Source organism: Macrobrachium rosenbergii, chromosome 12, assembly GCF_040412425.1.
Source record: "Macrobrachium rosenbergii isolate ZJJX-2024 chromosome 12, ASM4041242v1, whole genome shotgun sequence".
Classification (NCBI taxonomy): Eukaryota; Metazoa; Arthropoda; class Malacostraca; order Decapoda; family Palaemonidae; genus Macrobrachium; species Macrobrachium rosenbergii.
The window spans coordinates 114,000,554-114,026,080 of NC_089752.1; the positions used below are offsets into that span (position 1 = coordinate 114,000,554).

The 25,527-nt window shown below is 35.6% G+C and overlaps 2 protein-coding genes across 3 annotated transcripts in view; one reads left to right on the forward strand and one right to left on the reverse strand.

Moving 5' to 3' along the window:
* LOC136843909 (uncharacterized) overlaps positions 1–25,527 on the forward strand; it is a 110,765-nt gene that overhangs the window by 77,006 nt on the left and 8,232 nt on the right. The window contains exon 1 of one of the 2 annotated variants that reach the window (XM_067112819.1): positions 24,872–25,171. The exons of the other annotated variant lie outside the window; for it this stretch is intronic. Within the exon in view, the coding sequence (XP_066968920.1) occupies positions 25,070–25,171 (102 nt within the window). The 5' untranslated portion in view covers positions 24,872–25,069. Of the gene's footprint in view, positions 1–24,871; positions 25,172–25,527 lie in introns of those variants that run through there. 2 annotated transcript variants of the gene reach the window in all.
* Positions 2,153–10,114, reverse strand: LOC136843908 (uncharacterized). The gene is made up of 3 exons (XM_067112816.1): positions 9,946–10,114; positions 5,152–5,466; positions 2,153–3,021 (listed from the first exon to the last, which is right to left on the reverse strand). The coding sequence occupies exons 2-3, from the start codon at positions 5,439–5,441 to the stop codon at positions 2,910–2,912; spliced, it is 402 nt and encodes a 133-aa protein (XP_066968917.1). The 5' UTR covers positions 5,442–5,466; positions 9,946–10,114; the 3' UTR covers positions 2,153–2,909.

The following is a 25,527-nucleotide window of genomic DNA, read 5'->3' on the forward strand; positions in this document are numbered from 1 at the left end:
TTCACACTGTTGATTATTGGTGTACATCATAATGTTCAAAATATCAAATAGTGTGAAATTTCAACCGTGGTGCATCATGAAAACAAAGCTAATGTTTTACCTTCCACAGACATTACCTGTGCATCTTTTTTTTTTTCCTGGTTTCAGGTAAAAGGAGTTTGTTCAAATTGTGATAAATAAGCCTCTAAAAGTCAGCGTGAATGATCACTGTGGATCATTGTAAAATAAAAAAAATTTAAAAAATTTACCTATTTTAAATTCCAACATAGTTGCAATTTTCCAAGATGGCCACCACCTGTCTTGTGATATTAATTTTTTATTTTCACTGAATTTGGCTGAATTATATAACTTTCGATAACGATGCGTCATATCGTCGGCATTATATCATGCATGGATTAACTTAAGTTCAAGAACACAATATATTTTGTTTGATGTCAGTAGAATGCATGATGAGAAATTCTGATGGTGTAGCAGAGAGAGAGAGAGAGAGAGAGAGAGAGAGAGAGAGAGAGAGAGAGAGAGAGTTGTGATCGTAGCTGGTAAACAGACTGAGAAGGAATTATAAATGGCTATTATTGATCGACAGCTTCTGTTATTTGGTAACATTTTCAAATTAGTTTTCTTCACAAACTGAGAACCAAAATGATTTCCAATGCCATCAGACCCTATCTATCTTCGGCTGATAGATTGTAAAGTAGAGAATAAATTGCTCGATTGTATATTCGTAAACGAAGGCGTGTATATATATATATATATATATATATATATATATATATATATATATATATATATATATATATATATATATATATATATTTATTTATATAAATACACTTATACATATATACACACACGTATATATATGCATATATATTCACACACATACATAAATATTACATGTATATGTGTGTATAACATATATACATAAATTTATATATATATATATATATATATATATATATATATACATAAATATGTATATGTAAATATATATATGTGTGTGTGTATAGAGAGAGAAAGAGAGAGAGAGAGAGAGAGAGATGAGGTCTAAAAAAAGTAGAACTAAAGGAGTGAAGAAAACTAACGTTATACAATGACCCTTCTGAGTAAGCAATACTTCTTAAACCTGCCCTTCGTAAGGGGAGTTTTATGATCCACACAGGGGCTTTTTCTCATATTCATGCTGACATTAAAACAAGAAGCACTTGATCTACAGATCTATCCAGCTGTCATTAGATGCTTACGGTGCATATTAGCCATCGCGAGCTTATAAAAAGAAATCGACGCCCTAACCTTTCTTTTAAACGAGCCGTTTGGAAAATGGAATTACTGATATTTGGGGAGATTTAGTATCTCTCTAGAGTGTGGTATAACTAGCAATTAAATCCGGATAATAGCTAATATCAGGTCAAAGTGGATCTAGGTCACGTCGCGAGTTATTTTAATTTAGACAGTTAAACCTGCCTCTTTTTTTTTTTTTTTTATAAAAATTGTTTATTAATTCTGCATGTTGTATTTGAGATTCCAAATGCCATCTTCGCACACTTGTTCCGTTGATTATATGAGAGAGAGAGAGAGAGAGAGAGAGAGAGAGAGAGAGAGAGAGAGAGAGAGAGAGAGAGAATCTGTCTTAAAAAGCACTGGGCCACTTTCGGCCATTCAGTACAGAAGACGGTGGTAAAAAAAAAAAAAAAAGTTGAAGTGGCTGGACAGCAAGATGAAGCGATCCAAAAAATAAAGGATAAAGCACAAAGATCTAAAGGTGGGACTGGGCATTAACACCACAGTTACACTACGAAGTTATAGTTGGAGAGGTTGGACAGCAAGATTGAAGAAAGGAAGAGAGAATGGAGATTAAGCAAAAGGCTGAGAAGTGGGACGTCGCAAATGCTTTTAATAATGCCTACAGTGCACAAGCGAGGTGCACTGACGACACTACGCCCCTATGGGTAATCGGTAAATAGGTGACATTATTTACATGCGTATGCAAAAGTATTTCAGAAGCGGAGATGTTTGATTACAAAAGTGAACATTATGAACACGCAAAATATGTTTGTATTTCCATTAATTATAGTAAAAGCATATCAAGGAGATTGTGCTCCATAAGTATAGTGAAAATTCACTGAAAGAGGAAGTCAATGAAAGAGCCAGATTTCAAAAATTTTCTGATTATTTCTTCTGACATAAATTAACAGGACCACATCAAGATGATTTCAAATGATACATTTTTAGCTTAAGTTCAAAATGATCGACTGTCATCAATCTCACGAAAATGCAAACCTGAAAATGATATTGTTTGGCATAACCGATGTAGTATTCAGATTCAAAGATCTTAAAAAAAAAATAAAAAACAAGGTGACTATTGATAACATGTACTTGGGCAGTATGCACTGAAGAAGTATTCTATCAGTGTAATATCCTAAAAATAAACAATTAAAATCAAACTTTTTCTTGCCGATGCTGAAATGACTTTTACATTCATTGAAGTTCCTGCAACCTGCTTTTTCGAAGTCAGTCGGAATGTACGAATTTCGAAGATATTCTCACTTCATCTGATAATTGGAAGCAGTCGTTCATGGGAGTATGAACAGAATATTTCTTCAGTCCAACATTTAATGGCTTATCTTTGGTCTGAAATGACATTTGTGGTCATGTTCAGTATAAACAGTTCCAATTTGTTATATATATTACAAAGCAAGACAAAAACATTTCTTATAATAATAATAATAATAATAATAATAATAATAATAATAATAATAATAATAATAATAATAATAATCTTATAGCAACAACAAATTCAGTCAACGCATTCCCTCCCCTCTATGGCCGTTGCCCCACAGATGTAAAGTAGGAAACTTCATGTCACGAATCGAAGTTTCTAACGCGGAAGGTGTCTCGTCGTTTCCTACTCAGACGGGTAGGTTCTTCGCCACGCGCTGGTAGTGTTGGTCGAGAACGTCTTCTTGGGCGAAAGTGTACTTCTCGTCGTCAATCGATTCGTCTCCGTCATCAAAGCCGTACCTTCAGGGGCGAAAAATATATGTTGAATAATATTTACCCAGGAGATGGGCACTGCCGTCAGTGCACCTCACGTGGTGCACTGTAGGCATTACTCAAGGGTCTCTGCGGCGTCCCTCAGGGCCCTAGCTGCAGCCTACTTCATTCCTTGTATTATACCTCCGTTCATATTCTCTTTCTTCCATCTGACTCTCCACCCTCTCTAACAGTTCTTTCCTAGCGCAACTGCAAGGTTTTCCTCCTGTTACACTTTTCAAACCTTTTACTGTCAATTTCCCTTTCAGCTCTGAATGACATCGTAGGTCCCAGCGCTTGGTCTTTGGCCTAAATACTATATTGTACTCTATTCTATTCTTGAATAATATTTAGAACGCCTTGAATGTGTACATGTTTGAGATAAAACATAGAAGGGATACGATTCTCGCTGACTGTGAATTTATCAGAAGACTGGATAGTTGTCACTGTAGAACAGATGTTCTTGACTTAACAAAACGCAGGAAGTCTGTAATACTTTTCTGGCATTACCCACCCAAGGTGAAAACATTCTATGGTAAATATATATGTATGTATATATATATATATATATATATATATATATATATATATATATATATATATATATATATATATATATATATATATATAGTATTATATACTTATAAACTAATACTTCCTAACTTCTGTAAACTATTGTATTCACCCGTCACAAAAATTATCATTCATTGTAATGATGGATTAGCAGTCTCAAGGCATGTTTGTGGATGAAAGAGGTATGTATATATATATATATATATATATATATATATATATATATATATATATATATATATATATATATTTTTATTTATAATAGTATAAACAAGAGGACGCAAAGGAGGTAATGCATGTTTCAAGTTTATTTGCTGCCAACGTTTCAAGGCATGCATGGATTCATCATCAGGGCTAAAATACAAGAGTTATGGTAGTTAAAATCAAAACACATGACTCAGCAAAAAACAGTAATGTTAAAAAATATATATACTGAAATCAGAAACAACATTTGAACAACCTGACGCATCAAAGTACAGAAACTGTTTGTTATGGAGAAGGGCACTCAAAGAATGAGGAAACATCTAAAGCTATAAACAAGGGCAGAAGAAGACTGTCTGTCCAGTGATGAAACTAGTTGTCTTCTGCTCAGTGTCCATAGTTTAAGATATTTTTTCTTTCACCGAGTGCCATTCTCGATCACTCAGTTTCCATGTTTCAAGGCAGTAGGAGGTTGGTTCCAACTTTGTGTCTGTTTTTAGTCTATATATATTTTTCAACATTAATGCTTTATGCTTTTTGCTGAGTCATATGTGTTGATTTTCATTGCTATACTGTTTTATTTTAGCCCTGATGATGAATCCCTGGTTGGAAATATTGGCTGCAAAAAACTTTCAACATTCATCACCTCCTTTCACCCTCCTATTTTTGCTACTTACCTGACTTGATAGAAGAGAACGCTTCCCCATTTTATATGTATGTATGTATATATATATATATATATATACATATATATATATATATATATATATATATATATATATATATATATATATATATGTATATTATATATATATGTATATATATACATATGTACATATATATATATATTATATATATATATGTATATATATACATATGTACATATATATATATATATATATATATATATATATATATATATATATATATATATATATATATATATATATATATATATATATATATATAAAAAACATGAGTGAATGTTTGTTATTATGTATCCAGTATGAAAAGATTAAGTCTGAAAAAATTTTTTTTATATATCTGCCTGCATAAAAAAAAATACTTTTCAAAACTGAAACTTCTGAATTTAAAACTCAGAACCTCAGTACCAAACTACAGCTTACCTCAACCCCTTTCGTCCCTTTTACAGTAAATCCGTTCATATTCTCTTTCTTCCATTTGACTTTCCACCCTCCCCTTATAGTTACTTCATAGTGCAACTGCGAGGTTGTCCTCCTGTTACACCTTCCAAACCTTCTTACTGCCAGCGCTGAATGACCTCAGAGGTCCCAGCAGCGCTTGGCCATTGGCCTAAATTCCAAATTCTGTTCTACAACGTACCTCCAAGCTATCCCGATGCTGGAGAGGAGCGTGAGGACGCCGAAGATGATGAGGGTGCAAGCAATGGGCACAGGGGGAACGTGAATGACGTGGGCACCGCCTGACGGCGGCTGAGTGAGAATGACGTTGTAGAAGACGGCGCCCAGGGTGATCAGGAGGATCCCCAGGAAGAAGCTGAACAGGATGAAGTAGGCTCTGGTGGTGGGAGCGCTCCGCGAACTGAAGAGGCCTTTGTAGAGAGAACCCACCTGAACGTTGCCATTGGTCGCGGAGGCTTCTTTGGGGAACATTTCGAGGACTTCGGATCCTTATCACCTGAGGGGAAGGGAGTCTTCGTGAGTGACTGTGATCGTTAAGATTTAAAAGTACAGTGGGCAGACCTAGTATCACATACACCTTTTTTTTTTTTTTTGGCAGTCTGTCTAAGGATTGCTTATGTGTCAAAAACGTATGTCAATGCGAGCGAATGGATTTGTATATATATATATATATATATATATATATATATATATATATATATATATATATATATATATATATATATATATATATATATATATATATATATATATATATATACCCATAGTATTTTGGAGTGAGATTTTGACATTCAGCTTTGAAGCATGTAACTAAATTTGACACGGCCAGCTTCGAAAAGGAAATGATATACAGTGGCTTCGACAGGTAAAACTCTCCAATGATACTCCCTCCAAAATCACTCTTACTTGAACATAAATTGATGATTTCTGTTAATTATATGGCCAAATTCAAATGATGCGAGGAAGAAATGTGGAGACATTTAATTATGTTTGATACTAGAAATGATATTATATATACAGTATATATACACGTGTATATATATATACATATACATATATATATATATACAGTATATACATATGTTATTGTAATTGCCCACCATGCCCTTTTAACTTCTCGAATTCTTGGCGCTTTTTTGGATACGCTTGTCCAAAAAAGCGCGAAGAATTCGAGAAGTTAAGAGGGCATTGTGGCTATTGCAATTACGTATGTAACTGGTAAAAAGTGACCAGTAGGTTCTACATATATATTTGTGTATATATCTATATATCTATATATATGTGTGTATATATATATATATATATATATATATATATATATATATATATATATATATATATATATATATAATATATATATGTGTGTGTGTATGTACATATATGTAAATATATATATATTCTACTAAGATCTCATTCAAGTTTTGCCTAGCATCATGTATCTTACAGTGCATTGTAAGGTGGCGTTTTTAACTATGAATGAAAATTCTCAGGGGAAAGGATTACTAAAGCATTCGTATTCACATTTAACCTATTTATTATTTTTCCCCTCTTGTTAACTGGCCTTTTAAACTACTCAACTGAACTGTATTTTGTAATGCACAATGCTAACAGTTGGGTACTACTATCCATTTCAGGGATCACGAGTCATAGTTTGTCTCAAATATCTTTCAAACTAATTATTTGATCGAAATGGTACTTTGACACAGTGTTCAAGACACCTCCCGCTAATTTTTGGTAATATAGTGCATTGTCAAATGGTTTTACTTAAGGCGTTTACTCTTGACTTACATGGTGTTGCCAAGCATCGCCAAACTACGCATTCGAACGTTCTTTATCCCCATCCAGTCCCTCCCTCTCCCTTCCCCTCCTCATCCCTCCCTCAACCCGCTTTCCTGGCCTCCATCTCCGCCCCCCCCCCTTTCCTGTCTATGGGGGAAAGCAGACGTTCGATTGCGTAGATCAGTACTGCTGGCTCATGCGACTTTGCCTTTAAAAGTCATGAGTAAACGCCCTAACTAACACCATTTGACAATGCACCATATTACCAAAAATTAGCGGGAGGTGTCTTGTACGCTGTGTCAAAGCACCATTTCGATCGAATAATTAGTTTGAAAGATATTTGAGAAAAACGATGACTCGCGGTCCCTGAAATGGATAGGTAAGCACGATGAAGCGCTTACTGTCGGTCTTGCATACTGAAGTGAACGGTAACTTGCATAAGTGAATGCTTATAACGTTTTATGGTATACAGTGGTATTAAAGTCCAGGTCGATGAATCGTTTGCGAAAGAGGGGTGTATTGTAAAAGCATTAGCACATTATACTGCATGTGGTGCATTTGCACCGATATGCAGTGAATGTCCCTCGCTGTCGAACTTCGCAGTTCCAGAGGTCCTTTATTCCTCCCAACGTTGGATTGTGGAACAGCCTCCCTACTGCGGACCTTGTGCAATTGGAACTTCAATAGTTCGAGCGAAGATGCAACGCATTGTTACCCAACGACAATTAGCCTTCTGTATTAACAGTTTACTTCCATTTTATCTATTTATTTATTAATTTGTTAATTCTTTTCCATTTCTGTTAGCTGATCTCCTCTTTCTGCGTTTCCTATGACCTTCTGTTACTTCTTTCAAAAGAACACCATATTCTTCGGAAGCTTGAATTTCAAGTCGATGTCCTTTTTTGGGCTTGTTTCACATGAATAGGGTTCATCCTCTGAATAATAATAATAATAATAATAATAATAATAATAATAATAATAATAAATGAGTAAAATAACGTAACGTAGGAGATATAAGACAATTGAAAAGGATAATTAGCATTTAAACGCCTGCTCTTCTTAGCGGTAAAACCCGGTAAAGAAATCTTCAGCAATTCATAATGAAAAAAAAAAATGGTTCAGTTTAATGCTTTTAGCAATCGGCAATAGGTTTCAATGAGTCCCGTGAGCCGGTGGAATAAATTAAGAGGTATACTCCGGTTTTATTTTTTTTATTTTTTTCGTTATTGTTATTCAGAAGATGAAATTTATTTATATGGAACAAGCCCACCAAAGGGGCCACTGACTTGAAATTCAAGCTTCCAAAGAATATTAAGGTGTTCATTAGGAAGAAGTAAGAGGAACTAAGAGGAAATACAGAAAGAAGAGATTTCACTCATTAAAAAATAAAAAATAAAATAATAAATAGATAAAAAATGTATTAAAATGCGTGAAGAACATTATTAGGGTAGTAATGCATTGTATTGTCGCTTGAACTATGTTTCATCAGGATTAATAGAGTAGTTCTGTGACACTGTAAGAAAATTAAGTTCCTTAAAGAATTATGAATTATTCCGTCTTTGTTAGAGACTTGTTCTGACAGGTATAATGATTGGTGTCATCTGTAAAACCCTGGTACGTCATAGTGATGATAATGATAATAATAATGATAATGAAATTGGGGAAAGAGGTCGGAATACAATGAAACGGAAGTCCGTCCCAGGTCTGTATAAGGAAGTTCTTATCAGCATTTCCTAAGGCAGGTCTCTTAACCGTATAATGTAACCGCAAAAATGATGATTATCATCATCATCAACATCATCAGACGCAGAGGTATTATATTCTTCATTGTAAATCCCCAGTGGATCAAACAAATTAGCGGTCAGGTGGTAAACGCAGGAAAAAAAAAAAAAAAACTCTGGGAAAATACCCAACTTGACCGAGTACAGAATTCCCCTGTGAGCAGATAGGAAACTGACTGGTTTCCCATAAGTTGCAACAGAGGGCAACAAGAGCCGGTGCTGGCATAAGGCCAGCTTACCATCCAAAACAGGATGCCGACAGTAGATACCTGTCTAGACTTATCCTATCAGGACCGGAAAGCCTTTGATCTAGAAGGTTTTTTGATAAGTCCTTCTGCAAACTTAATTTTACGCGGCTTGGTAATCGTGAAAGAATAGCAGAGAGTCGAGAGTGAATTTCTTATTCATTATGTTATTCATTTCGTTTCAGTTCTCTGCAAAAGAGAGAGAGCGCAGACCACTTCAGCGGGAATCCAAGGAAATGGTGTATAGTACCTTCGAGGTCATCTCTATTTCTTCTTATACATTACCCGGACAGGTAACGGTAACAAAGGTGTCGAGATTCCCCATTTAGTCAGGTAACGTGGAGAGAGAGAGAGAGAGAGAGAGAGAGAGAGAGAGAGAGAGAGAGAGTTTCTTCAGGGTTTGTGTTCTCAAAATGTCTTCCAGTCTGTAGGGATGTCTCTCTCTCTCTCTCTCTCTCTCTCTCTCTCTCTCTCTCTCTCTCTCTCTCTTTTCCCCTTTGTCTTTGTAACCTCAATCAAGCAAGCACACAGACAGCGGATATATATATAGATATAGATATATATATATATATATATATATATATATATATATATATATATATATAATGTATATATGTATTTATATATATATATATATATATATATATATATATATATATATATATATATATATATATATATATGTAGAGAAAGAGAAAGAGAGATTGAGAGAATCTATTGGTTGCCATTTCTTAACAAATACGTATGCAACGTGTGTGCGTGCGTGCCTGTGCTAGTGTGCGTGCGTGCCCCCGTATTAGTCGCCACCTTATACAGCGAGATCCTGCGCTGCCCTAAGGACTGGATATAACCGGTAAAAGCCACCTTTTTAAGACAATTCCCTTTCTTCATAAAGCTATAAGCGCTACGATGTCATTGTTTCTCGCCGTTTACTTGTGTTTTCTTTCACATTTCCTGCAGTCACTGGGATACGTCTCTATAATGAAAGCTGTAGTCTTGTGATGAAAGTAGAACGCGCATGCAGACATACGCACACGCAAGCCAGATGATAATGAACTCCTTAGATTGTATAAAATTGGAGATAAGGCATGTGATTAGGTACACGTAATCTTCCAGACCAAGCACAGTAAAAATGAAAGCATTCGGCGCTGTACAGCACTGTTATCTCACCTGATGCAATGCGTGTCAGTCGACTCAGCCTTCCATCAAAGCAAGTGACGCTCCTTCCTATTTTAAAGATGGGTCCTAAACACCAACAAGAACTTCAAAAGTGAGCGCATGAATTTCAAACAGAGTCATGCTCTGAGCGACCTAGCGACACTGAGGTGAGTTTCCAACTGGTGGTGACGGAGCACGCCGCACGGTCTGGGAGGGAGCTCTCAGTGGCCGTAAGGAACCCCTCTCTGCTCTCCTGCCTCCTGTGTGTCGCCTTCCTGTGGCCTGAGGACGAGAAGACCTCTGTGTCTCTGCCATAGCACACCTGGAGCAGTCCGTGGCTTGGCAGGAAAAGCAGCACACCTGGGCTATTCGCGGTTGCCAATTATTTCCTTTTTTTTTTTAAAGTCGCAGAGCAACTAATTATTCATTCAGGTACATACTGTATATTTTTGTCACTGATTAGTGTAAACATGTCTCGTGTCATACGTATGAATAAAGGATTCTGCAATAACATAGATCCAGTGTAGCTTCGTTTCCGTAGGATACCAAGGGAACGTATTTTTTAAAACAATAAATATCTAATCACAATACTGTGGGAAACATCAACCCAAATATTTACAGAAACCTTATATCTAGGGCTAAACATTTATCGCCTGCACCTCATGTGGTGCACTGTAGGCATTACTTAAGGTTCTTTGCAGCATCCCTTCGGCCCCTAGCTGCGACCCCTTTCGTTCTTATTATGTTCTCTCTCTCTCTCTCTCTCTCTCTCTCTCTCTCTCTCTCTCTCTGCATCAGCTTCCTTCTTGAAGAGTGGGTTCTCCTTTGCTTCGAAGCTACTCGATGTTTTTTCCGCTGTGCTTTCAATATATTCTGTCTTAACTTTCATGAATGAAAAGGGACTTTCTTACTTTTACATATCATTGTATATGAATAAATGTTCATGACACAAAGGGCAAAATAAAAACAAATAAAAATGAATCGTTCGATATGGTAATCTTGCGCTTTCACCGAAGGGACTTGAACACGCACGTAGGCTAAAATGCGTTTCCCTGGGAACGATTATTATTAAGTAAAAAAAAATAAAGATCGTTCATACTTAATAACGTTTTCACTGTGACGAAGTAATGGAAATTGTGTAATTAAAAAGATGCATTTGACTTTTATATCTGTATGTGCGTCTTATCTACGTGTATAAGTGGGGAATGATGCAAGAAAGAAAGAACGAGAGAGAGAGAGAGAGAGAGAGAGAGAGAGAGAGAGAGAGAGAGAGAGAGAGAGAGAGGAGTGGGGAACAGTGATCGAACGTCTGTGTAAACAGCTCGATATCTTGAGTGCTATTAATAGTAACAAGCGAACGATAAAGGAATAACTAATGCTTTTTCCTGTTAACTAAAATGGAGAGAGAGAGAGAGAATTCTCTAGGAGGACGATACCGAAATGTTATCCGGGAGAGGAATGATTTACTGAATAATTTGCACGAACACTGACGCTGCAGTAGTAACGTTTAACCTACCTTGCAGTAAACAAAAGCCTGGAAAAAACAACTATCGTCAGAAATAACAGAAAACATCTCACACAAACAGAATCACGAAAAACAACGCCTACATATTACGAAGAACTTGCTTGAAAAGTTACACTCTGTTTCATTCTCAGGTGGAAACTGAATGAAACGGTAAGAAAAAAACGTTGCTCCAGTTGCATATATAATTAACGGTATTTTTTTTTTTTTGTCTTTCATTATAATAAAGGAAATGAGATTGCATGCAAGCGGAACTATTCCTGTTACGCGAAAATTGACGCTTTCTGTTTTCCTCTGAATTGCCGGTTGAGTTTCGCTTTGAAGAGGAAATTCTGTTTTAAAAAAGTTTAATTTCCATTTTACAAAAATTCCTTTTTTTTTATTTCCATTCACTTTAAAGAAAAATTTTAAAATTTTATTTGAAATTTTTTTAAAATTTCCATTCACTTGAAATTTTTTAAACTTATTTATTTATTTTTTTTAGTTCCATTTTTAAAAAATCCTTTTGTTAATTTCCATTCACTTAATAATTTTTTATTTTTATTTAATTTTATAAAATTTCCATTCACTTTTTCAGCGCAAAGGTTTGAAGCTTTCGGAAAGCGATCTTCTATTGGTATGCGAAGCGTCTCAGAAACTTTTATCACTTATCTCCTGAAGAGTTTAATCTATGTTATATATTTAGGACAATCTACTCAGTTTTGAAACGTCTGCGAAAACGTTTGAAGTGAATAAGAAGTCGATAACAAGCCTACTGACCTTGACTGCTTTTAGTGTTCTGTAAAAGAAAACTGTTGTGCCGGCTTTGTCTGTCCGTCCGCACTTTTTCCTGTCCGCCCTAAGATCTTCAAAACTACTGAGGCTAGAGGGCTGCAAATTGGTATGTTGATCATCCACCATCCAGTCATCAAACACACGAAAGTGCAGCGGTCTAGCTTCAATAGTTTTTATTGATTTAAGGTTAAATTTAGCCATAATCTTGCATCTGGCAGCGATATAGGACAGGCCAGGACAGGCCACCACCGGGCCGTGCTTAAAGTTCCATGGGCCGTGCCCCTTACAGCATTATACCGAGACCACCGGAAGATAGATCTGTTTTCGTGGGCCTTGATTATACGCTGTAGCGGCTGTACAGAAAGCTCAATTGCGCCGAAGAAACTTCGGCGCACTGTTTACTTGTTTACAGGTAGCCTTAAACTACAGGAACTACTCCAGTCAGTGAATACTCGAATCTCAATAACGATTAATACAAACAAGAATTTGTAATATGCGAACTTTGGTCTTCGTGGCCAGACCTCTCAGAATCACAAAAATTTTCATTAATCACCTTTTTTTTCCCTAGAGATAAAAAAAAGGTATTAGGATTTCCAGCCATATTCAGTTATTCTATATACACGTTTTTGTAATGCGTTCATATTGCCAATGCAGAAATCTGCAGGTATGAAGGCGTTTGTTCTCGCTGTTCGGTGGATCGAGTCTGCCAGATGACGAACAACTAGTCAATTATAAATCCCCTTCGGTATTATTTCCGAGGAAGGGCGAGTTGGATATTAAACGACGTTTGTAGTTTAATGCTTGTGTGTGTATGTGTGTAATATATATGTATATATATATATATATATATATATATATATATATATATATATATACGAGTATATATATATATGTATACTGTATATATATATGTATGTATATATATAGATATATAAATGTATATGTATATATAAATATAATATAAACACATCCATATATATAGATATATATGTGTGTATATTTAAATATATACATGTATATATATGTACAAATATATACACGTGTTTATATACATATACATATATACATATACATATATAACAAGATATCCTTTATAAAAACTCCACGTAGTAAAACCTGGCATCCAGGCATATACAGTAGACAGTGTTAGGAGAAATGAAGTTCCTGTTGAACTTCGCACGACAGCCTTCCCTTACGAACTTCAAGTGACGGTTGAGCGAATGCTGATATGACAACCTGTTGTTCGATTGAATTTCCTTTAATTCTCGACAAGCTTTCTGTCCGGGCACATCCTTTCTAAGGAGAGAGAGAGAGAGAGAGAGAGAGAGAGAGAGAGAGAGAGAGAGAGAGAGAATACTACATTTGAAAGTTGAAGGTCTCCCGCTTATCACATCAAGCATAGAGTCACGAGAGTTTAATCAGCTGGGAAGTTGAATTCAATTATCATTATCAGAAAAATAAATAGTGCATTTGAATCAGTACACATAAGGAGCTCTGTCTCTCTCTCTCTCTCTCTCTCTCTCTCTCTCTCTTTGTCTGTATGTCTGTCCGCCAGCTCTCTCTCTCTCTCTCTCTCTCTCTCTCTCTCTCTCTCTCTCTCTCTCTCTCTCTCTCTCTCACTGTGTGTGTATATGTATATATATATATATATATATATATATATATATATATATATATATATATATGTATTATATATATATATATATATATATATATATATATATATATATATATATATATATATATATTAATATATATATATTATATATATACACATACACACGCATACATGCACTCATACACGCACACACATATATACATATACATTGGGTAAAGAGAGAGAGAGAGAGAGCGTTGGAGAACAAGTTACTTAAAATTGCCCCAGGCCAAGGTTTCTTGCTTCTTTCGACGAAGACACGTTTCCGCCTAAATCCGGATGGAACCGTCTCCCCTTCACTACGAGCGAAGAAGTAGGAAAACTCTCTCTCTCTCTCTCTCTCTCTCTCTCTCTCTCTCTCTCTCTCTCTCTCTCTCTCTCTGCCCTGCAACTTGCGGCCTGTTTGTAAATTTCTTTTCTGCTTAGTTTCTTATTATAATATGCGTTCGTTGCTTCGACGCAGCAAATAAATAGGTGACATTATGGGCAGCTCACGAACAGGATTCTCAGTCAGCAAAGAGTAATCCCTATTTTGTTTCTCTCTCTCTCTCTCTCTCTCTCTCTCTCTCTCTCTCTCTCTCTCTCTCTCTCTATGCGCGCACTCACACACACACACACACACACACACACATATAATCTCTTAAAACCCTCACTCAGATCAATGGTAAATGTGTATAAGGAAGACGGAGAGATATTTATAGGAAATAGGAAATATGCAAGCGGGAATAACGTCTCTGGCGAGATTACGAATACTGTCAGTAATGGCGTAGCTGATCCTGTGATGAAATATAGGTCATCAAGACGCTGACTTATTAGTAAGCACCCTTTAGCTTGCATCTGATTGCTTACATTGTTTCGTTTTATTGGCTAAGGATGACTGGAGAATCTTCTTCTTGAGTGGAATGTATATATATATATATATATATATATATATATATATATATATATATATATATATATATATATGTATATATATATATATACTCGTATATATGATTATTATCACTTCTTTTGTACGTGATTCATTTAACACACATTACCACAGGTGAAAAATAAGAGACGGGGTGGAGGTCCTGACCGGTTTCGACTTTATTTCCAAGCCAATGACGAATATATATGACTGGAGGATCTTCCTCTTGAATGGAATGTATATATATATATATATATATATATATATATATATATATATATATATATATATATATATATATATATATATATATATATATATATATATATATATATATATACATTGTACAGAACAAGTTGGTTACATGTTGACCAATACTGAATAGGGACCATGACGCTGCGAAACTGCATGTGGTTTTGAATATTGTGAGACCCATATGAACTAATCCTATGCCCTGGACTGAATTTGAAAACAGTTTCCTTGCTTCAAGTGGCTCCCGTATTTGATCGTCATTCATTATTCATTGCTTTCATTCCGTTTCTTATGTTCTTTACTTTTTAGAAGCTCCCAGCTAACTCAGTGAAGAAATCCATAGTGGTATAAATGTAAATATATATTAGAAATATATATATACAAACGAAAGCTTTCGTTTGTATATATATTCCTAATATATATTGACATTTACCAATGTGGAGTTCTTCAACAATAATAGTGATATTCATTCATTCCTTGACCGCGTCGTCCATGGCAAATCTAATATTAAGAATTGCAAAACAGTATGTGCGGTTTTTTTTTATGTATTTTTCAATGTAATTTAGCTACATATTTCAACAAAGCTAAGGATGACGTGTAATGTAACATCAGTTTAACGATACTAAATTTATCTATATTTATATACTAAATTTATCTATATTTCTTAATGTTCTTTAGCTATATATTTTAACAAAGCTATGGATGACGTGTAAGGTCAGTTTAACGATACTAAATTTATCTATATTTTTTATACTAAATTTATCTATATTTTTTAATGTTGTTTAGCTAAATATTTTTAAATAGTGTGTGTGTGTGTGTGTATTATTACTTTTCCACCAATCTTATTTGTCCCCCCGGAAGAGGTGGCGCTAAGGGTATTGGCTAATTAAACAAATAACAAATGCGCCGAAGAAACTTCGGCGCAATCGAGTTTTCTGTACAGCCGCTACAGCGTACAATCAAGGCCACCGAAAATAGAGCTGTCTTTCGGTGGTCTCGGCATAGTGCTGTATGAAACATGGCCCACGAAACTTTAACCACGGCCCGGTGGTAGCCTATCCTACTGGAGTTCATTGCCAGAAACACGGATATGGCCATCTTCAACCTTACATAAAATAAAAAACTACTGAGGCTAGAGGGCTGCAATTTGATAAGTTTGATGATTGGGTGGATGATCAACATACCAATTTGCAGCCCTCTAGTCTCAGTAGTTTTTAAGATCTGAGGGCGGACAGAAAAAAGTGCGGACAGAATAAATTGCGGACGGACATACAAAGCTGGCACAATAGTTTTCTTTTCAATAAACTAAAAGACAGTTAATTTCAGTCATATAACTCGCCATTAGTTTTATCCTTCTTTGTACGATAAGCTATTTCCGTAAAGAAAAGCTCAAGAAACCTGAAATGTTTCCTACAAGCATCAGACGGAGCTAATTAGATTTCCAGGAGGATGGAGCCATTGGGGTTTGAATACCTTTGCTTAATTAAGTCGGAAACCCAAGTAAAGCCAACTGTTTCCCGCCTCCCTATGGCAATTAAGACGTGAAACGGCGCCATCAAGTCTCTCTCTCTCTCTCTGACTGTCCTTATGAACGGCGCCGAATGTGGTTCTACTGCTACCGCTGCCTGTTGCTCAAGATATGTCGCATCCTAATTTGTTACCTAATCTGGGAATACTGAGGTTGATCGACGTCTGTGAATCGTATGGTCGACTTATTTTGATTTTGGGCATATTTTCCGGTTAGGGTTAAAATGGGTGGCGTTCTGTTCACGTTAACTATGAGTCTTTGAGCACTCCACTGAGGCGCTATGCCCTTTTCAGTTTTCTGTAAAAGAAAACTTCTGAGATGGCGCTTTGTCCGTCCGTCCGCCCTCAGATCTTGAAAACTACTGAGGCTAGAAGGCTGCAAATTGGTATGTTGATCATCCACCCTCCAGTCATCAAGAATACCAAATTCCAGCCCCCTAGCCTCAGAAGTTTTGATTTTATTTAAGGTTAAAGTTAACCACGATCGTACGTCTGGCAGCGCTGTAGGTGCCAACACCACAGGTGAAAGTTTTATGGGCCGCGGCTAAGAGTTTCATTGGCCGTGGGTGAGAGTTTCATACAGCAATTATATGCTGTACAGAAAACTCGATTGCGCCGAAGACACTTCGGCGCAATATTTTACTTGCTTTTTTTTTTAGTCTAAAGTGCAAAGTTCCTCTCTATCTTGAAATGCAACGCAATTATTTGTTTGTTTATCACTCCCACCAACATCTTCAGCACGTTGTAAGGCATTTAATCTTCTTCTTCCCAACTTGTTCCCGTTTTTATATGAGGTTGCCGTGATGCCTTCTTTTGAAGGACTTTGATTTGGGTTTTGGGGTAGACTTTGTAGTCCCGATCGGTATTGTGTACATGTATTGTACCAGTTCACCAGTGCTCCTTCTTCCAGCAGCGAGGAGTTGTTATGCGGTGAGGTCGATAGTCGAGACGTGTGAGGTGTCTGTTATGTTTTTAGAAGATGTTGGAGTGGCTTTGTTTGTGTGTGTAATAGTCTGTAACACCCATTTGCTCTTAAGCAAACCTATCCGTTGATTACATACATAATCCTGGGGTGTCTACACGGATAGCAAAGTGTCTGCCTCTCTGACCGGTTGGCTGCGGATTTGAACCCGCGCCACAGACTTCTAAGAAGTCCAAGGCTGCTGCCTTAACCAACTCGGCCATCGGGGCTCTGTCGTAAGGCATTTAATGTTAGGTCATAATTTGTTTGGCCAAACTCTAGCTTTTTTGGCTCATTCAAACCACAGGTACAAATTGCTACGTTGTTTAAGGAACTCATTAAATCACAACTTTCTTTTTTTTTGCTGTAGAATGACATCTGTTTAATAATATCGTCTGTATAGTAACATCTGTATAGCAACATCTATATAGTACCATCTGTATAGCAATATCTATATAGCTACATCTGTATAGTAACAACTGTATAGTAACATTTGTATGGCAATAACATCTGTATAGCAGCATCTGTATAGCGACATCTGTCTAGCAACATCTGTATAGTAACATCTGTATAGTAACAAGTTATAGCAACATCTGTATAGTAACAAGTTATAGCAACATCTGTATAGTAACAACATATAGCAACATCTTTCTAGTGACATCTGTATAGTAACAACATATAGCAACATCTTTATAGTAACATCTGTATAGCAACATCTGTATAGTAACAACTTATAGCAACATCTTTATAGTAACATCTGTATAGCAACATCTGTATAGCAACCTCTGTATAGTAACAACTTATAACAACATCTATATAGTAACATCTGTATAGTAACAACTTATATCAACATCTGTATAGTAACAACTGATAGCAACATCTGTATAGTAACAACTTATAGTAACATCTGTATAGTAACATCTGTATAGCAACATCTATATAGTAACATCGGTCTTCATATACCAAAGTATCATATTCTTTGGAAGCTGGAAGCTTGAATTGCAAGTTAGTGGCCCCTATGGTGGGCTTGTTCCATATGAATTAGGTTCATCTTGTGAATAATAATAATAATAATAATAATAATAATAATAATAATAATGATAATAATAATAATAATAATTATTATTATTATTATTATTATTATTATTATTATTATTATTATTATTATTTTCATATATGTAAATTTTTCTGTCTTCTTTTAAATGAGCACAAAGTAAACTTGGTAACTGTAAAGGACGTAAACATCAACGATCCTATTCTTCTAATATATATATATATATATATATATATATATATATATATATATATATATATATATATATATATTGTCACGAAGTGTTCCAGATACCTGGGTATTACACTAATCAATCATGGAATTCAAAACTTACCTTACTACAGTCAAGTATTGACTGGTCTACTAATCACTTATTTAAACGCTTCAAATTATGCGCTTCAAATTATACCCTGGTATAAATTTTAATTACAATACCTGTCAACTGCAGTTCTGGCCATTGCACACTCTTTCACAATTCCTGTCAAGGCGCTGTTACACACATACACACACACACTGCTACAAAGCTAATTGTTAGATCATATGATCGGTATGTTTAATAAACAGACAAAGACTACGATGATTTCCCAAAATCTCGTCTATTGATGTTACTTATTGCTTGAATCAAAACAAAGGCGAACCCATGACTGCCCAGTCACATGAGGCTGAATGACATAATCTGTCTCCCGGCTATTACATTATCTAAATTATTAATTTTGGTGAGATCTGACATTACGAAGATATTTCAACAACTATTACTAACATACAGAATACACTATTATTAGAACAGTAAATACAACAACATTCTGGGAAGATATACATTTTTCAAGACAATATCATGAGATTCCTCCCCCTAGAAGATTGTTTATCCTGGGTTTGAATCCAACGATTCACAACAAGATAAATAACCTTCAACTACACTGTTCTTTCTTGAAATGTGTTTCACCTTTACATTATACAGTCTCAGGCACAAAGACCGCCTTGTCAGTCTCTGGTCATGATTCCTCAACTTGTTAATAAATGAGATTGGGTTGTGGTCAGATAACACTAAAATTTCTTCATTCCTAGGTCTCTTCACATACACTTCAAACTTTTTCAGTGCTGTGATTAATGCTAATGTTTCTTTTTCTATTGTGGAATACACTCTCTGGTGCTTTTTCAGTTTTGAAGACATTAAACAAACAGGATGTAAAATAGCACTATCATCTTTCTGAAGTAGAACTGATCCAATTCCACAATTTCACTATCTTCTTTTTGAAGTCTGGAGCTTGAAGTACTGGTCTTGATGTTAAAATGGCTTTTACCTTCTCAAATGATTCGTGACATTCTGGAGTACAAATAAACTTTGTTTTAGGACTAGTTAAATCCATCAAGGGAGCTACTGCGGCTGAGAAATTCGGACAGAATCGGCGATAAAATCTAGCCATGTCCAAAAGTCTTTGCAGTTGTTTCCTGGTAGTAGGGGGATAGCCTTACGAATACTTTCTACATTAGCATCAACAGGAGTGAGAAAAGGCCTTTTCCAACTTCGTATCCCAGATACTGAACAGTTGCTTTTCCAAACTCATTCTTTTGTAGGCTGATAGTTAGTCCTGCTTCCCGTAGAGTCTTGAACACTTTTCTTAAAATCCTCAGATGCTCTTCCCATGTTGTAGATTAAATCACTATATCATCAAGGTAGACACCCACTCCTTCTATGGATCCTAGCAGTTGATCCATTACTCACTAGAATGTTGCAGGTGCATTCATCAGACCAAATGGCAAAACAGAGTACTGATACAATCCAAAAGGAATAATAATAATAGTTGACAGTAATTTAGCATTCTCATCCAAGGGAATTTGATAATACCCTTTCAACAAATCTATCTTGGAAACAAACTTGTCTTGCCCAATGTTATCAAGTAACTGATCTATAAGAGGCAAGGGATTATTGTCAGCCACACTAATAGAATTCAGTTTCTTATAATCAGTGCACATCCTAAATGAGCCATCTGGTTTCTTCACCAGCACACATGGAGAACTGTAAGGACTTGAATTGGGTTATGCTAATCCATGCTGCAACATATATTCTACTTCTTTCTTTAAAACATCTTGATGAAAAGGAGATAGGCAATATGCTCTCTGTTTAAAAGGTTTTGCATCTTCTCTGATCTTTATCTCATGCTTTGTCAGGTTGGTACGCCAAGGTACATCTGCAAAATCTTCTGGGAAACTGTTAACCACTTCTCTTAATTCACCACTTTGCTCAACACTCAGATGTTTTAATTTATCCTCCAAATTCTTCAATATGGAAGAATTATTCATCTTGCTTTCAGCTCCCAATTCTTAGCCATCTTTGTCCTCTGTGGATGAAGTTGTCTGTGTTTTTGACACTGAGAAGTAAGGTTTCAAAAGATTCACATGCATCTTCCTATGTCGTTTCCTTCTTCCTGGTGTTTCATTCACATAAGTTCGATCACTTAATTTCTCTATTATCTTGTAAGGACTCTGAAATTTATCGGTAAGGGGGAATCTTTTCACTGGTAAGAACACTAGAACTTGCTGTCCTACACTAAAACTTCTTAGCTTAGTTTTAGCATCATATCTCCTTTTCATTTTCTCTTGACTTATTTTCAGATTTTTTAAAGAGAATTTTCTAATTTCTCTGAACCTCTTTCCTCAGGTTCTTCACACACTCTCCTTGGATTTCCTCTTGATTTTCTTCCCAATTCTCTGCAAGAATCTTCAATGGATCTCTCATTTCTCGACCAAAAATCATCTCATTTGGTGAACATCCCATGCTTTCTTGATAAGCATTCCTAACTTCAAACAACATTGAGGGTAAACCAGCATCCCATGCTCTTCCTGACTCATAACAATACTTTGTTAACATACTTTTCAATGCCTGGGGAACCTTTCCAAGGCTCTTTGACTCTCTGGATGATAAGCAGTTGATAACTAATATTTTGCCCCTAACAAGTTCATCAAGAGATTTAACTTTAGCAGCCTCCAACCATCATTTGAAACATCTCTTCACTTTGTAGGCATAATCCAAGAAAGTCATCTTGTCATCCTTTCTTAAAGATCTGAATCTTTCGTTGTAATACTCAGGGGTCATCTGGTCAACTTGTAGCACACTGTGTTTAAGTACCTTGTAATCTTTACAGTGGTCAGCTGATAAGGCTTCCTTTACCTATGACTCGAACTCGTCTGGAGCTTCTTCTGTAAACTTTGGGATTAACTTCTTGACTCTTGCCACATCAAATACAGGCTCTTGATTACTTTGGGTAGGGTTAGGCGGTGTCACAAGTAGTGTGGAACGAGCTCCATTTCATATCTTGCTTTTTTCTCTTCCTCTTTTTCTCTTTCTCTTTCTTCTTCTGTTTCTCTTTCTTCCTCTCTCTCTTTTTTCTCTCTGTCTTATCTTTCTTTATCTGCCTGTCTTTCTCTTTCTGCCAGCGTTCTCGGCTTAATCAAGTTTTCTTCTCTTTCCTCTCTTTCTTTTTCTGCTTGAATTTTCAACTTAATCAAGTTTTCTTCTGCAGCCTTGCATCTAAGCTCTGCTTCTCCATCACCTTGCTCTTTCTTTTCCACCTCAGACTCAGCATTAGCTGTTATTTGCTCGTGCCTACTCATGAATTCTGCCTCAGCTACATTCAATAATTCTTGTGTCTATCATAACTCTTCATCTACTTTACCAGAGTCCATCAATGCTTGGATTGCAATACATCTGATTTGTGCCTTAATCATACTACTATATGCTTCACCGCCACAGGCTAATGCTAAAGCAAGCCATTGAGCTTTAGTCAGGCTGGATTCAGGTAACTCTTGGATGGAAGGAGCTGCTAAAAACTCCTGAACGTTGAACAGAACCATTTTCTCTAAGTTACTCAACTAAACAACTCACAATACAATGCAGAAACAACAGTGTGGCCACTCTCCTAACAAAAGATCCCTAACACCGCCAGTATAAATCATAAACCAGTGATATTTTGTTTTGTTCCCGGGTGTGGTCACCAATTTTGATTGTCACAAAGAGTTCCGAATACCTGGCTATTACACTAATCAATCATGGAATTCAAAACTTACCTCACTACAGCCAGATACCTGAACTTTCATAACAAACAAACAAAAAAAAAAAAATACGACTGGGTACTCTAAAGGCAACAGTGATCCCTTAAAAAGCTTATCAGCCATGTGTGGTATCAAAGTATCAAAACAATAGTGAGGTATCAATATATACTAAAATTAACCAAAGGGCATCACTCCATCAAACAACTGTAACTGTTTCCTTGGTTAGAGTCACTTCAGCAAAACTGAAGGAACAAAACTATCTATCACTTAAGTTTATACACAAAGTTATTCCTACCATTGGTGGTTAATAAATGAAACACTGTTGTAAAAGCTTTAAGTACAAAAAATTATTTTTAATTCAAAATTAATCAATCAAGATTCACAGTTTTACTTTGAAGAAAATTTACTATTACTTGGAATCAAAATTCACAATCTTAATTCTTAAATAAAATTATGAAACAAATTTATATCGGCAAAATGTTAATATGTGAAACTATATTAAGTAAGTATCTTGAAAAAACTAAGAGATTGTAAACACAAATCATGTAAAAGTATTAAATTCAAAAAGAATTAAATAATTCAAATGACACCAAGAACACACTATTATACAAAACATGAAAATGAATTATAATGTAAATTCACTAAAGTACAACTCCCTTATTATATTGACATGTCTACTAATCACTTGTTTGAACACTTCAAATTATACCATGGTATAAATTTTAATTACAATAACTGTTAACTGCAGTTCTGGCCATTACACACTCTTTCACAATTCCTGTCAAGGCGCCGTTACACACATACACACACTCATACAAAACTAATTGTCTGATCTTACTATAAGTTATTAAAACGGAGCGACCCACAATTAATTACTTTACGTTACTTTTCACTTTTTAAGAGAGAGAGGGAGGGAACCACCACAAAAGGTCTAGAATCAGAATGACAAAATTTTTGGTCTCCAGTCATAAGCAAGACCCCATAGAATACTCTAGACTTCCGGTCTCATGTGACTCGATCAGAATTGGCTGATGCAATCTTCTCGATCAGGATACGTCCAGGAAATAAATTACGTAACCAACATGTGGTTCTGTGCAATAGTTTCTCCCAGTAATTCCCAAAAGGGAATACATGATGTAAGACAAAACATTTCGGACAAAGCTTTCGGTGAGATCTCAACGCAATCAATGCAACAAGCACGTGGCAACTTCTCTCCGTAGAAGACCAAAGATGGTGCAATCGTTCGTCTTAACATGAATTTTGATTACGTGACCAACCCACCTTGAGTGCCCAGCATCACGATAGAAAAAAAAAATCATATGTTCGACATGTTAAATAAACAGACGAAGACCGCGATGACTGCCCAAAATCTCGACTGTTGACGTTACCTATTGCGTGAATCAAAACAAAAGCGAACCCATGACTGGCCAGTCGCATGAGGCTGAGTCACATAATCTCTCTCCCCTGCTATTGTGCTATCTGAATTATTAATTTGGTGAGATCTGACATTACAAAGGTCTTTCAACACTATTACTAACATACACGATTATTACAACAATATATATATATATATATATATATATATATATATATATATATATATATATATATGTGTGTGTGTGTGTGTATGTGTGTGTGTGAGTGTATGTTACAGTACCCAGGCTGTCTATGTCTAGGACTCGATTTACCCTCCAGGGCTACCGCACACAAGTCTACCCTACTGTAATTAGGTTGCAACTTCTGCTAGGGGAAAGAAACTGCCGTAATGATAGCGACCTCATACTAACAAAATATTGTTTTATATATATATGTATAAATATTCATATATTGTGCAGCATTTACATAAAATAAAAGTCCTTAGATTTGCTCTTGGCTTAACCACCCCCACCGGCCTACTCAGCTATAAATGGATACCAGCATCTACTGGGTCAAGTATATATATATATATATATATATATATATATATATATATATATATGTGTGTGTGTGTGTGTGTGTTTGTATGTGTGTATGTGTGTGGATAAATATACATATATATATATATATATATATATATATATATATATATATATATATATATATATATATATATATATATATGTATATATGTACATATATACATACATATATATATATATATATATATATATATATATATATATATATATATATATACGTTATACATGAGAGAGAAAAAAACACACGAAAAAAAAGGTGCGAGAAATGGTAGCTGCGTAACGCTGATTAGCATGAAGGGCAAAATTTAAAAACGGCGTTATCCTAAATCTTTAAGTGCAAATGTAAGATACCTCTAGTCATATCGCAGCACTGATCACTCGGACACTTACAGTTTCTGATAAGATGTAATACTGAACAGAAAGTGGTTGTTGCTTTTTAACATTCGTACGCGAGAGAGTCCCTAGGCAACTATGGAGGCATTAGCAAGCCCTGACAGACCACGCCTGGCATCTAGAGAAGAACTGGACGAGATCAGGTCGAGGCTCAAGGAATACTTCCCAAAATCTGCTGTTGTAAGTAGCGCTAAACTCTATGCTTATCTCACGCGTTGGCGTGTCTCTTTTGTTTCTTGTGTGCAGGAATCACTTGAATACTTTATTTTTGTGGGTTATAGACTGTGTTTTGCTACGAGTCAGTAAGTTTGCCGAATCATATTTTTATCTATATAGGCTGTATATTATGCTTTGTCATGGATTTTCGGACAGAATTAATATCAAATACAGACCATTTATATTTACACATACTTATAAACGCACACACATTTATATACACACACACACATATATATATGACCATATATATGTAGATATATACATACACAGTATATGTGTGTATGTATATATATATATATATATATATATATATATAT